Source organism: Raphanus sativus, chromosome 1 (assembly GCF_000801105.2).
Source record: "Raphanus sativus cultivar WK10039 chromosome 1, ASM80110v3, whole genome shotgun sequence".
Taxonomy (NCBI): Eukaryota; Viridiplantae; Streptophyta; class Magnoliopsida; order Brassicales; family Brassicaceae; genus Raphanus; species Raphanus sativus.
In genome coordinates this window covers 1597196-1620858 of record NC_079511.1, presented here as the reverse complement: position 1 = coordinate 1620858, position 23663 = coordinate 1597196, and the positions used below count along the sequence as shown (strand labels likewise).

Here is a 23663-nt window from a genome sequence, read left to right as displayed (position 1 = left end):
TTTTATATTGAGTGAAAGCCACCAATAAAAAGAGAGACAAGAGTGAGTGAAAGCATGAAGCTTTTAGTCCAAACAAAAAAAAAAATGGTGGCGAGAAAGAGAGTCAAGTACTCCGTGGTTGATGCTTTCGCTGATTCCGCCTTCAAGGGGAATCCAGCTGCTGTTTGCTTCCTCGATGAAGATGATCGGAGAAACGACGTTTGGCTTCAGTCTCTCGCCGCTGAGTTCAACTTATCCGAGACCTGTTTCCTTACTCCGATCACCGTCTCCGATGAACATCAAGATGTCCCTCGCTTTAGTCTCCGGTGGTTCACTCCAGTCGCTGAGGTTCGCTAATCTCTGCTCTAGATCAAGTTTCAATTTTTGTAACTGTTGAGTTGACTTTGACTGTAAAGACTGTACCTTTAAGCATCTCCCATTCGAATTCATGAGAAAGTGATGCTCTTTGCTCTGTGTTGACTTTCAGTTTTTGACTTTTTAACTGGAAAGACTGTACCTTTAAGAGTCTCTGTTTCGGATTCATGAGAAAGTGATGCACTTTTGATCTTTTTTGTGCAGGTGGATCTGTGCGGTCATGCGACTTTAGCATCTGCTCACGTTATCTTCTCAAACAGTTTGGTTGATTCGGAGGTAGTTGAGTTCGCCACAAGGTCAGGGATCCTAACTGCCAAACGTGTTCCACTTACTACAGAGCTCAAAGATGGCGGAGAAAAAGAATCAACCTTTTTGATCGAATTGGATTTCCCCGTCGTTCCAACTTGTGATATCAACTCCGTTGATGATCTGTCTGTGTTCTCCAATGCCGTGAATGGAGCTACCATTGTTGATATTAAAGCCACACAGAAAGACGTCCTCGTAAGAACCTTTCAGCAACTGACTCGACTGTGTTATTGTTTGCGTCGTTGGAACCAACAAATCTTGTCCATGTATTTTGCAGGTTGTGCTTTCGTCGTGGGAGTCTGTTACTGAGTTGCAGCCAAGAATAGATGAGATATCGAAATGCCCTTGCGAAGGATTGATGGTGACTGCTGCTGCTTCTGCTGCTGAAGGATCTCAATATGATTTCTGTAGTCGCTACTTCGCTCCTAACTTTGGAATTAACGAGGTAAACACTGAGAGAATATGAATGTTGTTTCCGTGGACTCTCAGATTATAAAGGCGTGATCCGAGCAGAATAAAGGACAAAACATTTACTTCTTCTGCTTGATTTTAAACTGGCGTGTTGCTCTTCAGGACCCTGTAACTGGGAGTGCGCATTGTGCTTTAGCACATTACTGGAGCACCAAGATGAACAAGTGTGATTTCTTAGCCTACCAGGTTCTCTCTCTCTCGTTCTCTCTTAGTACAGACACTTGAGATGGTTCTTAAAGTGATTAGAGTATTATATATAGATAGTTTCTGAAGAAAGATTTGGTTTTTTTTGAAAATGGGGTTTTTGTTTAGGCGTCAAGCAGAGGAGGAACGCTGAATGTTCACCTGGACAAAGAGAAGCAGAGGGTTCTGCTGAGAGGCAAAGCAATCACTGTTATGGAAGGATGTGTCTTAGTTTGATTTCCTCTTGGCTATTATCAAATCAGCCTCTTCTTGTAAACCCATGAAATGGAAATAAAGGAAGCCTATGTCTTCTCCGAGAGATGTTTGTATCCATAAATATTTGAATTTGCTTATGATGATGAGATAGATAACAAGGTTGTCTGTAACTGTATTTATGAGACTGGCCTCACTACAACAGTGAGTACGCCAACAACTCGTAGATACTCTCCGTAGAAAGGCCGGCCCAACCATTTTCTTTCATATAAGTCACCTTGAAAGGTTGGGCCCTTATCACGAACAGGCCGATGATACAGTCGGAATAGGTTGTATCCTCCCAACGGGGCATCTCACCCATCTTATTGAGTGTTATATGCAATTCTCACCAACTGATAGAAAACACTAGTTAATGGCAACAAAATAAATTCTCCAGGAAAATTCGAAGTCGACTTCGGATTGTCTTAGACCATAAGAGTCTGCTAAGGTAATAGGACAATGGTACTTCTTTTAGTTTTATAAAAAATTACTAGTGCAAATTCAAAAGTGAAAATTACAAAACTCCTAGATAGGATTATTCAAACAAACAAACGTTTTGATGTAGGCACATGTTTATCTAAAACTATGTTATTTGAATGTCCATTATCTAGGTCTCTTAAGATTAGTTTTCGTTTCATCAAGAGGAATGATAGATAGTAATAACGTCTAAACATCTTTGTCGTGTGATGAAGGTATCGTCCATCATGTATTGGCCCAAACGTTATATGGTGGTTACAATTTAACAAATACAAAATTAGTGAGAATGTTTTGGTTGGTTAATGCGATTAGGTTACGAGAATAGAAAGTAATCAGAATAAATAGGAAAAAAATGTGTTGAAATAGAAAAAGAATGATTGGAAATATCAAGTATATCACAGAAATGGGTGCCGCATCAGATAGTGGTCAATAAAAAGCATCATGTGGCACATAGAACCATGGAAAAAAGGTCCTCTCTCGATATTCGTTTGCAGAGGAGACAAAGTCCTCTTTAAATATATTTACATACTTTCTGATACCTTAGATTGGACATTGCATCCTTAACTTGTCTACTTCTTATTGGTTGAAAACTATATAGAAAATAAGGATATCAAATATATACACTAACGGACGATACTTTGTGATAGTCAGGGCCAAAAAAATGTTAAATATATATAAACAGAGCTATAAATTTTTAAACTACTTTAAACATGATCCATAAATAACTTGAGACGGCACCGGTGATATCCTCCATCCATGTCGGAGAATATATTTACACTTAAATTTTTTAAAATACTAGAGTTGATCTTAATCAGATATTCTTGCCATTTTAAGGTGGTTATAATATGCCATAAGACCAAGAGAAAACCATTTTCTGGTACATGATAGAACCCTTTTCGACAGAGGGATTTACATGATAGAACTTGATCTATGATTATTTAAGTGAGGGCTTTGCGTTTCGATTTTCATTAGTTTTGTTGGTTAAGATGAAGAATTTTTTTGACAGAGAAAATAATGATGAATTTTACGTTCTTATTAATAACGAGGAGGTCATGCACTTATGTACAGATATGATGACGCAAAAGGAAAAGGTAAAGGGAGCGTGTTCACAAATCGTACAAGGAAGATCAGAACACAGAATCAAAATCAGGGCAGAAAGGAAAATTAAATGAGGAGAAAGAGAGAAATAGGATGTTTGCATGTGATGCTCATCAGTGGGGGCGTGTGGGAACAATCTCTCATTTGTTCATGTGGAAGTTGTACGTACCATACATGTAACTTACGCAAACGCACGTAATGTAATTCAAAAAAATAAAATAATGCATTGTATTCATTTGCATAGTCGTTTGATCTGAATATAATATAAAATTTATGTTATACCTTTGAAGGATTTGATTTTTTAGCCTTACATCTTTTCTTTCTGAATTTGAAATGCTCATCTGAGCTATAGAATGAGATAAGCTAGAATGTATGATAACCGTCTGACAATTGTAAAAAAATATTTACGACAAGTTGTTTCGAATTGGTGAAAATGATTTCGAACTATAACAATGGCATGTTCACAATATAGAGTTTAAAATTTAAAATATGTAAAAACCGCTTAAGCATATTTCCACACATACACCGCAAACTCAAAACATAAAGATAAACATTCTTGCACAAAATACTTAGATTCAACCGATCAAATGTCTTACAAGCACATATATAGGACAAGTAGTTTATAGTCTAATCTGCAGAGTATTCGTGTAACTTTTTCTAATAACAAAAAAAAGTTAAAGACTAATGTTATAACAAAAATATAAACAAAACTGTAAGTGAAATTACTATATAACGTTACTGGTCAATTTAGTTTGGCCAGTATAGATAATTGGTATTTTAATATTTACAAATATTTAGTTATAGTGTTGCGGTTAGTGATATATTGTTATCTTTTTAGATTTATGTAAACTTTATTATCAAGCTAGTTCTTGTTTTAGAAAGAAATGAACCGCTCAGAAATTTCCAACTACATTTTCGAGTTTTTTCAGGTGCAAAGTGACTGCTAATAGTACATGTTCAGCTTTTGTTGCTGACTGCTAAAATAATAATAAGAAGAAACATTACCATAATAACAAAGTCTCATTTAACACTACACCAAATAGAATTGGAAAACAACTCCCAGTACCCTCGAGAAATCATACAAAAGCATACATTATAAAATTAAGAAACTCATATTTTAAAATTATTTGATTAGAAGCTTAATGAAGCCTTTTAAGTGGCGACCCAAAACTGCTGCTGCTTCCAAGTAAGCATTGGTTTAGGCTCACGACCATTCTCCTTGCATCTGCTGCTTAGCCTGCTAATCTTTTTATTTCCATTTTTACCCTCCAAGTTCTCATTATTCTCCTCGGCCATGCCCTCCTCTGTTTCTTCTTCTTCTTCTTCTTCTTCTTCCTCATGATTGTCCCTAAGTAAAGAACTTTCCGGCGATAAACAGAGACGGAGCCTTCCTTCCTCACGTTCCGCTACAAAGCAACGGGGCGGAGACGAAGACCTGATTGCATGAACAACGACACGACCATCTTCTCCTAACGACCTCACCATACGGTTATACCTTGATTCTTTAACGAACTTTATCGGTGGTGGGAAACTTTTGCTGCGACTCATCGTTGATTTCTTGGCGTGAAAGTCAGTGTCCTTTTCCTCTTCTTGGTGTTTCGGCTTAGGAGAAAGAGAATGAGCCCTAGAGATAGCGTTTGCTTCAAGCGCAAGTAAGGACAACTCGTCACCGCTCTCGCTTCCTGTTTCGGCTCCAAGACTCTCAGTGCACATCTCTAGGCTTTTCTCGTTCAGCATAGAAACAGAGCGCTTCTCGGTCGGGTGCACATAAGCTTTGTCCTCTCTGTTTCGGACAATGGCAGTGATATCGGACATTGATTGTAGGAAACTCAACCCACCCATGTCCCCTTTTTGGGAGAAACTTTTGGTGATGAGTTTATCTTGAGGTTGACAAACAGAAATTGACATTTTGTGTGTGTGTTATTGATAGAGAAAACACAGGATCACAATGATAGTTTGTGATTGTTACTAATATTGGTTTTATTGGTTGAGCTAATAGGTAATCAAGAAAAGAGAGATGGTGAATGTGAATGGGAAGAGTGAGGGGTGAACTAGTATTTATAGTGGTGAGATGATCCCACTAGCCATTGGATTCTTTTCGGACACAACACAGTTAAACCACAACTCTTTCATTAGTTTTCTCTTTTCTGTAGTCTTTTGTGTTACGGATATTATCGTGTATATCCATAAGTTTTAGTATTATTTTTGTATTATGCAAACCAATAGGCTGGGGAATAATGAAACTACAAGCTTGAGTTGTGTTGTATTAACAACTAGTCAAAAATTTATTAGAGGAAAGCTTAAAGAGAGTACAAAAAGGATGATACTTAAGCATATAATTGACATTTAAAACATTTTCAATAGCCCTTAAAACGCATATTCTTCCTATTAAGCGTTATGAGTATACTATGGAGACAATGCTTAAACTTTCTTGGTACTTTACTGCTCCAAATATCTTCGAATTTTCTCGATTTTAAGTTCATTAATTTATTTAGGCAGTAGTAGTAAAAATGTCTTATTTCTGGTAATATGTAAATGAAGATTTAAGAATAAGGCAAAATTTAGTGAAAGTATCCCCCCTATTGGCGAGGCTCACCGAACCTATGGCCACTTGAGTGACAGTGAGAGGGGGTTACTTTCTTCATCAACTTGTGGCTGTTACTTGATATCGTTGAAACCAACTCTGTACAAGAATTGGTAGGTTCTTTTGCATTCTTGTACGTTAGTATTCTTATAGTAAATACGTATTTTTAAGGCAACGGATTATTTTTGCAGCATAAAACCTGTATTTGTTTTTGTTAAAAAAAATCCACCCCAATTAAGATATGGCTGAGCAAAGAAATAACAAAAAGCAACAAGGAATCATAAGTCCACAACCTTCCTGGGACCTTAAGCTACACTTACAACTGTAATGCAAAGTGATATACTAGTTAGCAATCAATAGTTTATATGTCCAAATCCTTGAGATTGTGTTTCTTCTTATGATTAATCCTACACCTCAAAATGTAACGAATGATTCTAAAACATGTATTACCCTGTAATAGAAAGCTTATGGGGATATGTTCCTGTCTTCACGCGTTTTCAGATCACGAATCAATACTCTCGGGTTTAAAATGATCCTCCTATAGCCCTAGGTTCTCAAACAAGCAACAAATGTAGGGTCAGTTAAATAACATAGACAATAAGCATGTCTCATACTAATAGAGGTGATCGGTCAATTTAAAAATTATTATTATTAGTTAATGGAACCGGTTCTTTAAAAAGCTACGGGTAGCAAAAGAAGTTTCCATTTCAAGTGAGGAAAACTTTTCAAACCTTCATGTGTTGTGAAAACAAAAGGTTTTTGGTATTAAGAAATGTCGACAAAGCTTTGAGGTTGAAACGTGAGTAGCAACTTAGTGCTTAGTAAAGTTGTAGACCAGAATCTGTACCTTACTTTTCTCTCAAGTGAGCCCTGGCCATCCCCATTTTGCATTCACCAATCGCTATTCTTCCGTGTTTTCTAAACCAATCAGAGGAAGAGAAACCAAGAAACAAGAACCAAAAGAAGTGGGCTTCCTCTGCATCATCATCCCACTTCTGGTCCCCAATTCAAAAGGACAATTCAAAGCTAGACCTTTTCAGATTTGTATAGTCTGTTTTCATTTTGTTAAGTCTTTTTAAAAAAAAACTTTATATAATCTTTAGCAACAAAGGAAGGTGGAATCTATTTCACGCTTACACAAAAACATGTCAACTGGAAATTTTATTTTCTTTCCCTCAAACTTTTGACCATACTTAATATTCTTGCGGTGTTCATAAAGAAATAAAAGGTTTGGTTATCAAGCATACATGTCAACAGTTAAAAGCTATGACTTTGATTAGAAAACTAACACGGAACCTAAGAACAAGCTTGTCTATAATGCTTGTTTAACGTTAAATTTTAAATAATTTCCACTTGCAAGGATTAAGTAAGGTTTATTCTATAATTCTGGATTTTAAATATATTTGTACCAATCCTTACCTAGAAAAGAAAACTATGTGCTTTTATCTTTAGAAATCATAGCTAGCATATGCTGAGCATTACTCCCCATGGAAACCTATACAAACATTTTTTTCCATATTTAATTAACTTCAGTCAAAAGATTAGTACATTAACATCAACAAAATTAAATGCTCTATGCGTGAAACCGATTTGCATAATGCCGGCAACTCGGTGAGAGATTAGAGTGTTCTCATATTAACAAAGAAAGTGAGAGATTTCTTCTGTGTTTCTGATTAATTTTCTTTTTAATCTAAAATATCTCTGCTTACTCAACCAAAAGCGCCAAATTATTTTCTTCAAATCTTATATTAAGTTTTTTTTCATAATTAGAATCAAAATCAAAATTAAAGTTTGTGTGGTAAAAATAGGGAAAATTCAATTACGAAAACATCATGTGCGGAATTTTTAATGCAAATACAAAAAGTATGACAAGAACAAAAGGAAGTGTTTTTCAAAAGAAAAGACAAGGACAAAAGGAACGCAGTCTCTATGTAGAGACTTAATCATACTCTAATTCATCAGGAGTGATGGGTCTCTTGAGAGGAATCACAGACTTTTTCTCTACATCTCTTGACAATGCCTTCCTCATATCTGATTTTTTTTTTCACATCAAAAACCATTTTTTAGTTCTTATATCCAAAGAAGGTGAAAGGGAAAGTAAAAAAAGGGCATTATAGATTAGAAAAAGATGAAATCAACAAGCCTCACCTAACCCGTCTTCTTCTCCTGAGTAATAGCGTAGAACCCGCCTATATATTATGTAGCCAAGCTGCCAAAAACAAACGAGAGAGACGGCCTTAAACTGATGAAAAATAAGAGCCCATGAAAGGCGTTTTTACAGTAAGAATTAGAAATTTGAAGCATTTGTGCAAGTCTTTGTCTGGAAAGTTACAAGTAATGCTTTTCTTCACACTGTGATCAAATTATTTCATACGTTAGTAGTTTTACCTTTTCATACATCTTGATGGCTGGTGTGTTGGAAGCTCTCACAAAAAGATCCACAAAGTAGGCCTTATCACTGTGATCAAATAACCAGAAATTTAACAGAGAGAAATCATACAACCTAAGACATAGAGCTAAAATGAGAAGCAATTTTAAGAGTTTTCTTCCTTTGAGAAACTATCTAAATATCGGTTGTCAGAAAGAAAAATAAATGGTCCATTATCAATCAATATACCACCTTTTATTCAGTCATAACGGATCAATATTGAAGAGAAAAAAAAAAAACTAAAAAGATGCCTTGTTTATTAGGGAGACTTACATCTTATCGCTGATCTCTTCAAGAAGGTTCATCAGCTTCTTGGCGAGTTGCTGCCTGCGATATTCTGGAGAGACAGTGACAGCTGTCACATGACCATGCCATGATTCACCCTGCCCTTCAACTTTACCCATAACTGAAAAAACCATACAGAATCATATTACACACCACAACAGCATTTCAAATGAATACGACTTAAGAAGTTTCTACATGTGTTTAGCTCCTAGATTCTTTCGCATAAAGAGTAGTGGATCATTCAGCGAAAATCCACAGACATGGATTCTAAAAAAAAACAGATATAATTTTTTTATGAAATCCACTTCCTCCATATCCAAATCTAGAAAACTTCCAAAGAAAAAAAAAGGCCAAATACTTTGATCTATTCAACAAGAACATTAAATCGCAAAGATTCAGAACAACATTACAGGATATTTTGAGCTTCAAGACAAAAAAAAAGCCTCAAAATAATTCACACCTATAGCCAATTAACATATAGTTGTAGATACAAAGGGTTAAAGCTAATGAAAGCATATCAAAGAAGAAACCAAGATTGAAATAGAGAGTTACTCTTCATCATTCTAGCTACACTTCCATATCTGATTCCACTAAAATAATTTTTTTTTTCATCATCATCTAAGTTCGTTCTTAGAGGAAAGCGAAGAAGAGATACTTACTATAACCCATGACGCGATTGCCAGGACCTTCGGCGACATGAAAATAGTCGGGCCATCTCGCCAAGTAGGTCATGTAGAATGACATATTGAACTGTTTCCAATTTTAACCACAAAAAAAAAAAAAAATCAAACAAAATCAAAAAGTGGAATTACGAAGAACAGTAGAGGAGTGGGATTACTGTTTCAGTGAGGTGGTCCAGGTTCACGGAGGTGAATCGGAGAAGGTCGTTGCAGCTGAATCTACGAATCGTCGTCATCTTACTTTTCGCTAATCCCCTTTGAAGCTTCCCTCGAACAAGAAGAAGAACGACAACACAATCAAAGAAGAAGCTACTTTTTTAATGGGCCAATTAAATATCTACCAAGCCCAATTATAGTTGGACCTGAGACAAATTATAAATGGGCTTATTTGTGTAATAGTAAAATATGTAAATAACATTGATTTTGATAAAATATAATCTCAATAACATTTATTCCATTCTTTCCTGGTTTTATTTTTCTTTTAAGCCGGTTCTCAGTTATACAAAAGAAAAAATATCACATAAAAATATATGGTGGTGTTGATTACCACATCGACAACAAAAATTAATATATCGGAATAAATTAAATGAGCGAATGGTATTGAATAAAGTAAATAGAATAGTATATACAATGAAATTATCAAATAGCATATTATATTAGAAAATCATAATGTATTTATATGCTGATATTTACTACTGTTTTGAATGTTCATATGTATCTTATAAATAGTAAATAACATGAAAATAATATTATAAGTATATAAACATATTCTTTCATCATATGAGAACATACAAATTAAAATATAAATAGAATAACATATGCTCAATGATATAGTTCATATTAATAAAATTATAAAATAGTTTATATATAATATACTATATATGTCTTTTGAACAAATTGTACTATATATGTCTAAAGTTAACAAGAAGTAATGCTTACTCTAATATTAACTCAAATCTTTTATAAACTAACCCAAAATATTAATCACTAAATCATAAAGAGTAATATAAACCATAATCCTAATATCAAAATATGTAAATAGTATATAATATGGAACATTATTATAATAGAATAATAAAAAGAGAAATTGCATTGTACACACAAGGAAAACCTTGAAATTAGGTGTATACCATGCTTTTGTCGTTATTCAAAAGTTCCTCTAAGAAAAAGACTATTGTATCCCTATTCATTATAAACTTCGGTTTGAACGACAAAACTGTTTTCTCTATATTTCTCGATTTATTATAGAGAAATTGCATCGTACACACAAAGAAAACCTTGAAATTAGGTGTATACCATGCTTTTGTCGTTATTCAAAAGTTCCTCTAAGAAAAAGACTATTGTATCCCTATTCATTATAAACTTCGGTTTGAACGACAAAACTGTTTTCTCTATATTTCTCGATTTATTATATATATCGCTAATCCATCACATCTCCAGAAAATCCTCCCACCTCTGACTAGGTTAAGCCGCTGGTTTTTCACATCGGACCAGGCTCCCACAGCCATGTTGTCCGTCCGATTTGTTCTCGTTTTGTTTTTAGTTTCTATCTAGGTTTTATTTTTTCTTTAGCTTTTATAGTTAGGATTTCTCCAAAATGCAGATATAGTTTCTGAATCTCAAATCTAGAGAAGGAGGCTGAGCAACAGTGTTAGTGCTATGGGCTTCAGAGTGGTCGTGTCTTGGTAGCAGTAAGCTGTTGGGGTTCTCGCCTTGCTAGGGTCTAGCCTTCAGATCCGTGGGTTGCTTATGTTTCTCACTGGCTCCAATCAAAGGTACTCCTTTGTGTTTATCGGTGATACTTTAGGCTCTACGATTTGGTGGTGGTCATCGTTATTTCCGTGTTGGTGATCTTACCTTGGTTGAAGGATTTGCTCTTCCTTGATCTAGCAAGTTTTTCTATTTTATTGATTACATGTTAGCAATATATTTACCAACTTACGTGCTAATTATATAGTTAGCTTATACCTAAAAAAATTACATGTTATTATGTTTTCTTTATACTGCTAATTATTTTGATATTTTATTTCTCTATTTATTTCAGGTTCATGTAAATTTGATGGCTGCACTACACAGTAAAGAACGATCTCTTTCAGATGTCGTCAATCTGTGAATGAGAAACAACTTATTCCTAAAGATATGAAGACATTAACAGTTGAGAGACCCTGCTCTGTTCCCACATAACCAAAGTCAGTTTGACTCTGGTGTCAGCGATTCTTCTAATAGAAGCTCAACCCATTGATGGTGATGAGGTGTACAAATGCATCACACCAGATGTTCTTGACGTGGAGGTGCAAAGAGTTCCAGTTATGGTATATGAAGATAACTTTGGAGTCCCCTGAACTTAGCTACTCGAGCTTTTCTACTATCTTAGTTGTGTTATAGTTTTGAGATGTTGTCTGATCACCCTTTGGATATTTCTGGTTCTCACATTTGATGTATTAATGAACTCCTACCATTAAGTTCATTAAAGATCTCTGTTTATTAATACAAGTACATTGAATAATATTCACAGATAAGATTATTCTAATAGGTATTGCTCTTGTTGGATAGACAATTACATGTTTTTCAAGATAATACAAATTCTAGCCAAATATTATTTTATGTATGCGGCTAATTGGCAGAACCAGTACATAGAAGGATATCATTTTATTTAAACGGATTATAAATAAGAAAATTGAAATGTAAGTGATGTTAGACTGGCTATCTTGGTCCATCCTAACAATCCAAAAGTAATAGAGAGTTACATAACTTATTAGATTGTATATTTATTTACTACAAATAGTTACTCAAAAGTTTATCCATCCAAAAACTTACTATCCCTGGCTAAACTTTAAATTCCTTACATTAGATCTCCATATCATTTAAACAGGTTAACTTCCTTACATTTGGCTAATTATTTCTATAAATGGTTACACAAAATTTTAACCATCCAAAAACTTCGTACCACCTGACTAGATTTTATATTACCCGTTTTATGAAAACTCGTAGACATTTAGAAAATAGATCCTAAGCTTCCATAGTATAATACAAGACCCAATCACTAATGGTTGACTCCACTCAACACCCACCATGGTTGTTGCTTCCTTCCGATGATGTCTCTCAACCTTTGACTTCACTACTTTTTATTCCACTTCTCTGCATGCCAAAGTTAGCTTCAACGCTCGACCAGTTGTCTACATCTACCCCGAGTTTATCTTCTCCGTAGTTTGGTTCTCACCACATCCACAAGGTAGACCTGCACGTTTTAAGTATGGTGCATCACCTGTAGCGATCGCATCCGGAGGAAGGTCACGGTCTTGATTGCTAGACACCGCAACACCTATCATAAAACACGGATGTATTCTCATTAAACAATAATCTCTGCACCACAGTTGAAATTTAATCATACACATTAAAATTTGATCGCATTTTATTTTCTGTTTAAACAATTTATTATCAAGCCAATAAACTAAGAAACAATTCAAACTATTTTTATAACCATTGTAACTGCACATCAACTAACCATAACATTATAAAAAGTTTCCCTTATTTTCATATTCTTAGCCGGCTATCAAACTTAAAAAAGAAAAAAATAAAGTGGTTTATTTGTGGCTAACTTTTCTAGTAACCTTTTATTGCTTCCATGGTTGAACTGTTTTGTGCTTCCTCTGTGCTGAAGAGAAGCACAGAGTCATATAAGAGAGATGGAGGCGCTTAAGAGAAGCGGACGCACAACAAGAGAGCGGAGCGGCTTTGGTTTCTCAGAACCAAAAGAAAGTTTGTCGATGTCACCAGCAAGTAAGAGAGAACACACCGGCAAGATGCTTCGTCGCCTCAGACATGGTAAAGGAGGAAGACGAGATTAAAATCTTGAATATGTGGTGAAAAAGTGGATTGGGAAAAAGCCTCTGTAACTCCTCGAAAACATCGACTGAGAGCATTTTACTTTTTTTTTTCTTCTTTTTTAGTCAAAACTCAAAAGAAAATCTTAATCAAATCTTTTAAATATCTTTTAAAATCCTACACTCAACTATAATTGTACGTACGTCTATAAATTGACTTGAACATAGCTTAGGGGCACTAAAGTAATTTGCTTTGACACAGAGAAAAACAAATCTCCACAATATTTTGTTATAGGTATTTTGCTAATTTCAAATTTATTTTAGGATTTTGACCAAATTAACTCTAATAAAAAAAATAGTGTATATTATTTCAACTGATTTGATCAGGGGATTTGATAGACATCAATATGGATGATGTGAAGAAGAGAATTGAGCCTTGACCATGACACACCATCGTGGTTTATAGATTTCAAAAGACTTCAAAAGTGGAGATTATTATATCGGAACAGTGGATAGAAAAAAAAAAGCAAATGATAATTGATAATCCAAGAAATAATAAGATATTTTGTGCTTTTATAAGGGTAATATAGTATATATTATAGAAATAGTTGAAATATTTATTTTTGCTTAGATATTGAATTATGTTTTGTTTTGTGTTTACCCAGTCTAATTTCACATTATATATTTTACTACTCTCACCCACAAAAAAAGGAAAAAGAAAAAGAAAAAACTAGGGTTTCGAAACGAGCAGCAATGCAAATAGGAGAAGAAGGAGAGAAGACAGTTGAGATCCACAAAGCAACAGAATCTCTGTACTATGACCCACTTCCTCTTGATCTAACGAGAGATACTTCTGAGACTGCCTGCTAAATCTCTAGTAAGGTTCCGTTGCGTCTCGAAGCTATGGTCATCCCTCACAGCCGAACCAGATTTCATCAAGTCATTCACTACTCGCTCTTTATATCGGCCTCGTCTTCTCCTCAGCTTCGGAAAACAAGCCACGAGGTTATTCTTCTCATTGCCACAACACGAGGTTACTGATGACGATGACAAGTGTTGTTTATCTCAGAATAATGATGATGTGAGCAGTAACCATATCGATCTCCCTCGAAATTATGGATCCATGTCAACTTTTGAGTCTGTGCGTGGCTTAATATCTTTCAACGAGGATTGTAACCATATCGTAGTTTGGAATCCTTCTACAAATCAACATGTAACCATACCTAAACCCGAAAACTTTAGAATTGGACCACGCTATTTAGGATACGATCGTTTTGGAGATACGTATAAACTGCTGTGTATACCACGTGCAACCGAAGGTATCCCATATAGAGATTATGGGCCTCGGGTTTTAACATTGGGGGCTGAAGAATCATGGAGAATTATTGATGGGGGTACTCCTAAGCATTATGGCTTAGCAGTTAGTTGGAAATGCATCAGTGGAGTTATGTATTATGAAGCGTATGGTGGTAACGACGGATATATGAAAAGAATCATAATGAGTTTCAATGTGAGGTTTGAGACGTTTAAACCAGTTGAATATCCATGCTGTGTGAATAGTTTTCAGACGGGGAAGCATTATCTGCTGAGATACCGTAGAAGATTAGCCTTGGTTTGCTCGTTAGATGCAAAACTATGGATCTATATATATAAAGAAGAGTGTTTCTCTCCCAATGTGACAACTAGGATGCCAGCGTGGAAATTCGCTTGCTCTCGCGTCGACACGTCAGCGTGTCATTTAAAGTTTGGGCTTTGAGTTAATATTGCTAATGGGCTATTGTATTTCGTCGACATGTCCGGCCGTGGAAGTGTGATACGCCCCCTAATCTTAGCTGTTCGCGCAGATCTCTGAATAGTGATCTTTTTCTCTGCGGCAGAAGCGCCTGTCCTTTGCGCTCCCTTCCCCTCGCTGAAACGGCCGAGCTTTAACATCATATACAATCCATTCAATTCCATCTCCCACTACGTTGTGAATCAATGCGTCGTTCATGGCTCCTAGGCGGTGTCGCATCTATATAAATATGTGAGTTCTTCTCAACTCGAACTCATCCTATATTTCTATCTATAGCGATAAACTGAATCCTGATTTCATGTCTCATTCTATGGTGTTCTTCTCCGACTTGAAGTCCAGCCGTTGCTCCTCCGTCGTCGAGGCAAGACTGCTCCGGTCTCCGGTCCTGGGAGGCAAGAAATATCGCGAGCTCATGTGGGTTGACATGCTCTTCCTGGACGTCAACGTGAGTTCTCTCTTCTATTTCTTTTTCGGATCTGAGTTCGATCATTCCGGCGAGTCTATTTTGTTTACTGATGAATATATGACACTGTTTCTGTTGGTTTATTAATTTACATAATCATGAAATGTAGAAGCTTTATCTGTATATGGAGAGGAGCTTATATAGTTTAGTTTCTGAGCTACGTTACGAATGTGTTTTAGGCAAAAAGAAATTGAAAATGTATATCCATGTGTTGTAGGCAATTGAAGAACAAAGATGAGGATAGAGTAGTTAAGAACAATGAAGGTCTGCCTCAGCCATTTTTGGGAAGCTGCAATGATCGTGCAAGGCAGCTCCAGGCTTCTTCTTCAGGTCTTTTCCCATGTTTAAAGGTTTTATCTCTCTCACACTTCACTTTTTATCATTCAGATTATTTATTTTTCACAAACAATTCAGACTGTCGGCTGTGTTATGTTGTCTTCGTTTAATATTTCTTTTTCATCGATCTATTTCGTCATCTACGGTTTTTTGCGAGACGAATCCATCACCATTAAAAACTATTGGGTTTGAAGTTTTTTAAGTAATGTAATCTTGGAAAAAGTTGAACAAGGAAGCAGAGAAATAATAGCATTAGCTTATAGGTTGCTAAGTCAGCTACTTTCAGAACTAAATTGCCTCACAGTTTTCTTTGTTGACTCGGTCAAGTTACTTGGTTTGAGGCTACGATCAGTTCGCAAGTGATTGACATAAATATTCTGCCGTTCAGGCGTTCAATCCCCTGGAGGTAGCAAAGAGTCAGACCCTGTGAAGGTTGCTAGAGGAGGTTAGCCATTCAAAGTTTTCTGTCGTTACTTTCTTTTGGTAGCATATAAAATTATATGGCTACTGATTTATTAACAATTGCTATATTTTCAGTTAAAGCTATTTCCAGGAGGACACAGTCATTGGTTGAGAGGTTTGAGAGAAGAGACACAATTACACTTCCGGAAGAAAGATAAAGCAGCAATAGTTCAGAGCACTAATGCTGTGGAGAAAGTGGCCAAATCATCATCGAAACGAGCAGTTAGCATAATGCCTACCCAGGTCATGGAAGTTGAACTTGATAAGGCAACTAACTTGACCGCAGTTGAAACTCCTGTGATATTTATTGCAAGACCACAGTTGAAACTCCTGTAATATCCAGCTGTTTTTAATCAATAATGCAATTCTCTGCAACTTTCTTACATGTTTGTTTCTTATTTAATTTCTGGTTGGCTATTACATATGTTGCTAACACTATTACACAATTTTATTGTGGTATCAATGAGATGACGTCTACAAGTTTAACTCTGGTTCATGAAGAGATCATGATGGTGATATCAATCAGGGTTGGTCCCTAGATTACTTTCATGGTTTTCCCAGTTTGTGCATTTTACATGTTTGGTACATAAGAAACAAGAAGAACACAACTTGGGATCTTTCTCACGTTTGGTTTTTTAACATACAAAACAATAGCTTGGTTGTTTTTAGATATATATATGTAAGAATACTTCTTTTTAGCCATGGACGGTGATTATTGTCAAAGAGAATATTGGCTGAGACAAATGCATCTGAAGGGAAGGGACGGCTGACCTTGGTGCATTGACTTAGTACCTATATATATATAAGAATGATTCTTTCTCACTATATATGTTCCTGAGAGAACATATATACAATCTTTCCCCTTCTGCTTTTTTTTACACTGGTTCTTCTTTTTTCATTTATATTGTAGTTTTGTTTTAAGAAAACATACATCAGTTGTATATCATGCATTAGTGCATTATCATGTAACATCCCAACTATAATATAAATAAAAACCACAACATAAAATTTGTTTAACTTTAACTAATTTAATCAAAACCAATTTTTTAGATAATAAAAAGATTATAATATATATATACATATATGTGTGTGTGTGTGTGTGTGTGTGTGTGTAAAAACATAGATGATTGAATACATCAAATGAGATTTAGGATGAAATGGAATAAAAGTTTTGAAAAGACACCTGTGAAAGTTGTGAATTCAATGGTTTTAAAACTAAAATAGAATTATGATAGTTTGTACATTTAAAAAGAAAATCCAACAAAATTTATATAAGCAAGATAAATGAAAATTTAGATCATACGTCTAAATAGTTGGGTTGTAAGTGCATAAATTTCGCTGTGAGAATTTAGTTTGTGGATTTTAGGTAAGATACTACAATTTTTAAACCAATATTTTAAGAAAAAAAATATATTCTAAAAGGATTGTATATTTAGAGGTGAGGGTCAATTAAATAACTAAGAGTATTACAAGAAACAAAATTTATAAAAAATTAAGTGAAATGAAACATTTCTACAATCCTACTAATCAAACACATAATTAAAATTTAATCAATTTTTTTTCATTTTCTCATCACCTTATATATAATTTCCAGTAACAAAAAGTCAGATTTTGATATTAAATTTTTGAAATTTGTAAGACAGAAAAAATAATTGAAAATAATTTTAGGATTGTCTAACTACTTATATTTTATAACATCATAAGTCTAAATAGTTGGGTTGTAAGTGCATAAATTTCACTGTGAGAATTTACTTTGTGGATTTTAGGTAAGATATTACAATTTTTAAACCGGTGTTTTAAGAAAAAAATATATTCTAAAAAGATTGTATATTTAGAGGTGAGGGTCAATTAAATTACTAAGAGTATAACTAAAACAAAATTTATAAAAATTAAGTGAAATGAAACATTTCTACAATCCTACTAATCAAACACATAATTAAAATTTAATCAATTTTTTTTCATTTTCTCATCACCTTATATAAAATTTCCAGTTACAAAAAAAAATCAGATTTTGATATTGAATTTTTGAAATTTGTAAGAAAGAAAAAAGACTTGAAAATAATTTTATTATTGTCTAACTACTTATATTTTATAATATATTATACCATTTGTATATTAAAATAAACATACATACAAAATATATAACTAAAATTAACATTTTTGGAAAAAAAAACCCGCCCGTAGGGCGGGTCGACCCTAGTTCTTTTAAACGGAAAGGAAGATAAATGGGTATGTGATATTGACTTGCAAATACCTACTCATAGAACGGATCCAACTGGGAAGATTAACCATCAGTTAAATGATGCTACTGTTACCGGTGAGTTTATATATGTCGCGGTAGATGATGAAGCGGTTCATATTCTCTACTATGATCCGGAGAAAAACAACACCAGAACATTCAAATTTGAAGGAAGTATGTACAAGGAATTTGAATTTGAAGGATTCGATGGAGGAGGTTGTAAGTTCGATATTACATGCTCACCAACTCTCAGAGAACTTGCATACTCGAAATCTTGGATGTTTACACGATGTCATCCGAATCACATTGAAAATCTCATCTCTCTAAAGAACATCACGTGCTCAAAATTGGTCTGATTTTCTCTTCTTTGTTTTTTGTCGGTCTGATTTTTTCATATATGTTATTTCGCTTTTGCATTGTTGTTACTTTAAATGAAAACTAAGATATGATGATTTTCTAGGAAATCATTATTCGTTTTGAGCTCCTATTTGAGTCATGACTATAATTTAACTCCTGGAAAAAAAATTGCTTGCTTTTGTAAAACTTAGTTAACCACACAAGAAAATATAATACCAATCAAGGTAAGTGAAATCCTCCATAAATTACTTGGAACTGATAATAAAGTTTACAAAACGATAAAACCCGTTTTGATAATATATTAGCCAAGTAAATTAAGTCCTTGCAAGGATATTTATGTGGATCAACTTGAAAATTGATCAACTTAGCTAGAGTGGTTGATTAAGCCTTGCACCAGCCGACATGGAATCTGCAACTCCACCAGGAGTTGTCTTCATTTCCGGACTGTTTCTGAGTTCTGCTCCAACCACGGCCTCCGCATCTTCACTAGTCACCACCTTGTCTCCGGGAAGCTTCTCTGTCGCATCCTACACAACCCCCAACAATATCCATTTATATATGCACCAATTTAGACTTCTATATAATCTTATATTACACTAACAAAAATAAATCTCGTCAAGCTTTATGGACTTCTTATTCAATTAAAAAACTTGTGATAAAAAGATTAGTAACATAATGCGATTCCTAGCAAAGATATCCAACCCCTATTTGTATATGTATTTCATGTTTCTTATGGTGAATTCTATATAGTATTTTAATTTCTGATCTGCTGTGAAAAATATATTTAGATAAGTAAAAAGAAAAATGTAATAAGAAGGTTACTACGTACGGTGAGAATGTCTGCAATGGTCACTTTGGCTTCCTCCAACACCGTGCGCTCATTAGACGCAGCAGCCTCCTGAGCCGCTTCGGCAAGACCACCGGGTCGAGTCTTGGAATCACCGGTGGCTCTAGTTTCAGCCGCTTGAATCGCGGCGGCATCTTTACGGTCCACAGGCTTATCTCCAAGCGACAAAGCCGTCACCTCCAAAGCTTCCCCAATCGTAACCGTGTCTGCTGATCCCATCGTCACGGTCGTTGGATCAGGCTGAGAGGAACCAGCGCCTTGCTTTATTGCCACGTCATCACCGAGTGGACGTGAATCTCTCCGATCTCTTGGCGAATTCTGTTGCTGTGCCATTTCCTTTGTTATGTTCTGTTTTGTTTTTTTTTCTCTCTTTAGGAGTTTCTGTTTTGTTCGGATCTTGAAAGTACGATCCTATGGTCAGATGTCTGTTTGACACGTGGACACTTAATTTAACACGTGTCTTGCCGCATGTTGATGAGAAAGCCTTGTTCGGAAACTCGCTAGGCGCTACGCGTGCGGCACACCAGGGCCTAGCGATTTTTTAGAAAAGCGGAGAAAACTCGGGGAGTACGCGGAGAGGAATTTTTTATACTTTTATATGTATAATACCATAATTATAAGTATAATACAAAATTACTATGTATAATACTTCTTTATATATAAAATATACTTGGTATTGAAATTAAAAAAAAATTAAATATCTATTAACAATTCAAATCTATAATTCTTTAGTAATTTTACATGTATAATATTTTATTTAAATGTATAATACATATTATATATAATTCATGTCTAAAGTATCCTTGGTACTAAAATTATAAATTTGTAAAATATCTATTAACAGTCCAAGTCTAACAATACAAAATATAAAAATAACTCAGATTTCTTATAAAAAAAGTTTCAGTAGCAAAATTCCAAGCAGTTAATTTTTTTTAAAGGTCATTTGCCATTTCCTTTTTAAACAAAAAAAGATACAAATTGTTACATTAACATATAATCCATCGAAAGCCCAACAGGCCAACACTAATTACAAAATTGTTAAGCAAATAAAACATGAAAAAAGGAAAAAAAACCACTCAGTTTATTAAATGAAAGACAAATAATTTATAAAACAAGTAATTTATAAAACATCCCACATCGGGTACATGGGGAAGTAATGGTCGTACACCAACACTATAAATAAGCAAGATGTCCCCTTCTAATAAATCATTCGGATCTGAACAAAGTCATGGCCCAATAAGATGGGCCTAGCTTTACAAAAGTTATAAAATTAATCGGTGTTTAATCGGATTAATAGCGCGTAACTTTGATTATGCGGCCGGTTATTAACAAACCGATTTTGTTTAGCGAGTTGGCCCAAATCGAAACGCTGGGTCTCCGAGTAGCGTTTTCGCGGCCGCGTTTGCGGCTACTCGGCCGCGTTTTAGAACAGAGAGAAAGCGATGGACGGATCTGTTCCAAATCGAATGAAAGTTGAGTTTTGTGCTACACAAACAAGAGTTCAAACTAGTCTCTGATTCAAGGATTTGCCACTGCTGCAAACTGTAACGTTATCATAATCTAAATATTACAATGATGAAAAAAACATTAATGTTTTAGCCAAAAAAAAAATAAAAGTAATCAGTTTGTGGTCTTCTTATCATTTCTGGTTCTTTTCCTGAACTCTCTCTTCTCGTCAGAGTATTGCTTCTTCATCAAAAGGCTGGACATTGCTGCTCTCACAGCTTCTGCTGCAGCGCTCATCACACTCTCTTCTATTGAAACTTTACCTTGCAATTTCTCCAACAGTTTCGTCCCTCCGGGAATCTGCTCATCTTCGAGGACTGAAGATGGTTCAGCCTCAATGCACGAGATGACACGAACCCTCGAATAACCAGGATGGTTCGAGCCATTAGAGGCTCCTGACACCATCCATAGTAACCTTGTAGATGTGCTTAAAGAAATACTAGTGGGGATGAAACTTTCTCCAGGGATTTTAACTACCTATAATAAAGGATAAATTACCCGGTTTAATTATAGTTCTGCTGGTTTACAAGATTTGCTAGTAAGTGTTATACCTTTGTGAGGGAGAGAGAATGAGCTGATAAATCACAGCTTAACAATAATATTCCTTGAAAACTGCATTTTACATTAGTAGATTTAATCAACATTTGATATTGCAAAGATGGCTGAAAAATTAGACTTGCCTTTGAATAGACACAGCTGCAGAACAAGTATTCGGGATAGCGCATATATCAGTCACTGTGACTTGCACCGGCTCACTTTCATTAGACTCTATTTGTCCTGCCTTCAATAAGCAAATAGGAATAATAAAGAAAACACACATATTACGTAACCGATGTGAAGGATGTAGGATAATTATTTTTACCATGGTACTAACTTCACATGTGTCGAGAAGAGACCCGGATGTAATATCCCACAACCGAACCTAAAGAAAATTGCAACATCAGTAGCAAGGAGTCTAAGCATCACTAGTATTAAAGATACATTTAGAGACTTTGAGATCACTTACTGTTGAATCTCCACTTCCAGACATGAGATACCCTTGAGCAAGCTCTGGATTACAGACAAAGGCTATGCAGGTAACAAACCTAACAAGCGTTTCAAACAAAACGTCAAAAAAGTCCATCATTACAATCTCTTCTTTTTTTTTTTTTTTTTTTTTTGCTTATGTAAACATTAAAAGAAACCAGAATGAATATTTGGGATGCGACTACATGTAGCTTTAAACTCTGACTTACTCTGTATGTCCAAGACAAAAGCTCTGTATTTCATGAGCCCCTTGTAGAGGCTCCTTAGGAAAAACAGTCACCTGTGACACGGTAAATGTAATCAGAATATAAAAGAGCAATCCTCAGGAAAAACAGTCACTTGTACATTAGTGGATTACTCTTTATCTTACTCTTATCTTAAAGTCCCGATCAGCACTAAGAATATATCGACCATCTGGGGAAAACTCCTATGAACGAACAATAACAAATCAGAATGAGTGACAATGCATAAGTAAACCTTCAAGAAGAACGAAACTCTATAACAGAAACGTGATCTTACCAAGCTAGTAATAATACTACAATAATGAGAAAGCAGCGGCGCACCCTTCTTACTAGGCAAAACTTGATGACCCTCACTGATCCCATCTAACTCGACAACCCATACAACACCGAACTTGTCCGCATAGCAAACATGCGAATCATTGCCGCTTATAGCAACCGCACTAACTCTCTTCTCAGAAGATCTGCCATTAATATCATTCATTATTATTATATAAGATTAAATGTTTCGGAGAACAATAATCAAAAAAATCCTGGAGCCTTAACTTACATAGTGTTAAGGCAACGCCAAGACTCTGCAGACCAAATCTTGACCAGCTTGTCATCGCCTGCAGACACGAAGAGCTTTCCACTCGCACCATAGCTAATAGCTCTAACGGAATCCTTATGGGGAGATCCATCAGATTCATCCACCAAAGTAACTGGCTGATTCTCTCTGAAAACATTTTAAAATCAATCGGTTTAAATTCAATCAATGCTGCAGCCGTGGGTTTGAGCTTAGAGAGCTTACATAAGATCGAATACACGAAGATCCGAACCGACGGTGACAGCTACGGATTCCTGAGATGGGTGAACGGATATTAGTGCAGGAGCAACCTCGAGTAGTTTGTTCTGGCTTTCTCCTTCTTCGATGTGAGATTCTTCCATTTTTTATACAGAGAGAGAAGGAAGAACAGTAGTTTTTAGGGTTTAAGCAAAGTTCGTGAGAAAGCCAACAGAACAATCTGACTTGCAACAGAAATCGAGTGTCTGTTTAGTTGTTTGTTGTAAGATTTTAGTTGTTGTAAGATTTTGGGTTTATAAATTAAAGAAATTGTCGGCCCGCGTACTATAACATTCGATAATGGGCCTCGCGTATTGGCCCAATCAAAAGGAGCACGACAAAAAATATCTGTCAACAAAGACAGAAACAGAGGACCTGAAGGAGAAGAAGAGTATGCGTCAGGCTGTTGTAACAAGACCTACGCTGTCGGCACCAATCGTGTCTGTGAATTTAAGTTTTTTTAGCCGCCTGCTCACCCATTAGCGTATCCGCCTTCATCCAACCTGTAGAGTGAATCGTTTATTCAGTTCGCACTCCACGTGCTCGATGAAATGACTGAGAGAAACTAGGCGACAGTTTCCTTCAGTTCTACATACCAACCGAGAAGGTTTGAAACTTGGTTTGAAGAATA

The 23663-nt window shown here is 35.4% G+C and overlaps 5 protein-coding genes, 1 long non-coding RNA gene and 1 pseudogene across 6 annotated transcripts; 3 read left to right on the top strand and 4 right to left on the bottom strand.

The window, feature by feature from the left end:
* The first annotated feature begins 46 nt into the window (after positions 1-46).
* On the top strand, positions 47-1688 carry LOC130508125 (uncharacterized). The gene is made up of 5 exons (XM_057003378.1): positions 47-327; positions 559-855; positions 938-1105; positions 1234-1317; positions 1444-1688. The coding sequence occupies exons 1-5, from the start codon at positions 55-57 to the stop codon at positions 1549-1551; spliced, it is 930 nt and encodes a 309-aa protein (XP_056859358.1). The 5' UTR covers positions 47-54; the 3' UTR covers positions 1552-1688.
* A 2460-nt stretch (positions 1689-4148) lies between these two features.
* Positions 4149-5167, bottom strand: LOC108855401 (protein FANTASTIC FOUR 2). The gene has a single exon (XM_018629213.2). It carries the CDS (start codon positions 5047-5049, stop codon positions 4294-4296), a length of 756 nt encoding a protein of 251 aa, XP_018484715.1. The 5' UTR covers positions 5050-5167; the 3' UTR covers positions 4149-4293.
* A 2363-nt stretch (positions 5168-7530) lies between these two features.
* LOC108854075 (N-terminal acetyltransferase B complex catalytic subunit NAA20) lies at positions 7531-9409 on the bottom strand. The gene is made up of 6 exons (XM_018627580.2): positions 9277-9409; positions 9098-9188; positions 8427-8559; positions 8114-8183; positions 7874-7934; positions 7531-7756 (listed from the first exon to the last, which is right to left on the bottom strand). The coding sequence occupies exons 1-6, from the start codon at positions 9352-9354 to the stop codon at positions 7665-7667; spliced, it is 525 nt and encodes a 174-aa protein (XP_018483082.1). The 5' UTR covers positions 9355-9409; the 3' UTR covers positions 7531-7664.
* A 1092-nt stretch (positions 9410-10501) lies between these two features.
* LOC108853618 (uncharacterized) lies at positions 10502-11654 on the top strand. Its single transcript, XR_001949749.2, has 2 exons — positions 10502-10893; positions 11163-11654. It is a non-coding gene; the product is annotated as an uncharacterized LOC108853618 (long non-coding RNA).
* Positions 11655-13353: 1699 nt separating this feature from the next.
* On the top strand, positions 13354-16380 carry LOC130495067 (putative F-box protein At4g21240; annotated as a pseudogene).
* Positions 16381-18810: 2430 nt separating this feature from the next.
* On the bottom strand, positions 18811-19805 carry LOC130496726 (late embryogenesis abundant protein 3). The gene is made up of 2 exons (XM_056989081.1): positions 19421-19805; positions 18811-19118 (listed from the first exon to the last, which is right to left on the bottom strand). Exons 1-2 carry the CDS (start codon positions 19769-19771, stop codon positions 18960-18962), a joined length of 510 nt encoding a protein of 169 aa, XP_056845061.1. The 5' UTR covers positions 19772-19805; the 3' UTR covers positions 18811-18959.
* An 811-nt stretch (positions 19806-20616) lies between these two features.
* LOC108806015 (uncharacterized) lies at positions 20617-23407 on the bottom strand. The gene is made up of 10 exons (XM_018578029.2): positions 23000-23407; positions 22760-22924; positions 22490-22673; positions 22341-22397; positions 22180-22250; positions 21951-22029; positions 21807-21866; positions 21625-21725; positions 21496-21556; positions 20617-21421 (listed from the first exon to the last, which is right to left on the bottom strand). Exons 1-10 carry the CDS (start codon positions 23134-23136, stop codon positions 21059-21061), a joined length of 1278 nt encoding a protein of 425 aa, XP_018433531.1. The 5' UTR covers positions 23137-23407; the 3' UTR covers positions 20617-21058.
* Between the last annotated feature and the right edge of the window lie 256 nt (positions 23408-23663).

Coding starts and splice junctions, on each gene's coding strand:
- LOC130508125 (XM_057003378.1), top strand. CDS start 55: ATGAAGCTTTTAGTCCAAACAAAAAAAAAAATGGTGGCGAGAAAGAGA. Junction 856..937: donor CCACACAGAAAGACGTCCTC/GTAAGAACCTTT, acceptor TGTATTTTGCAG/GTTGTGCTTTCGTCGTGGGA. Junction 1,106..1,233: donor CTAACTTTGGAATTAACGAG/GTAAACACTGAG, acceptor GTTGCTCTTCAG/GACCCTGTAACTGGGAGTGC.
- LOC108855401 (XM_018629213.2), bottom strand. CDS start 5,049: ATGTCAATTTCTGTTTGTCAACCTCAAGATAAACTCATCACCAAAAGT.
- LOC108854075 (XM_018627580.2), bottom strand. CDS start 9,354: ATGACGACGATTCGTAGATTCAGCTGCAACGACCTTCTCCGATTCACC. Junction 9,189..9,276: donor TGGACCACCTCACTGAAACA/GTAATCCCACTC, acceptor AATTGGAAACAG/TTCAATATGTCATTCTACAT. Junction 7,757..7,873: donor AGGAGAAGAAGACGGGTTAG/GTGAGGCTTGTT, acceptor AAAAAAAATCAG/ATATGAGGAAGGCATTGTCA.
- LOC130496726 (XM_056989081.1), bottom strand. CDS start 19,771: ATGGCACAGCAACAGAATTCGCCAAGAGATCGGAGAGATTCACGTCCA. Junction 19,119..19,420: donor CCATTGCAGACATTCTCACC/GTACGTAGTAAC, acceptor GGGGTTGTGTAG/GATGCGACAGAGAAGCTTCC.
- LOC108806015 (XM_018578029.2), bottom strand. CDS start 23,136: ATGGAAGAATCTCACATCGAAGAAGGAGAAAGCCAGAACAAACTACTC. Junction 21,867..21,950: donor CTGGAAGTGGAGATTCAACA/GTAAGTGATCTC, acceptor AATTTTCTTTAG/GTTCGGTTGTGGGATATTAC. Junction 21,557..21,624: donor GCAGCTGTGTCTATTCAAAG/GCAAGTCTAATT, acceptor TGTAAAATGCAG/TTTTCAAGGAATATTATTGT.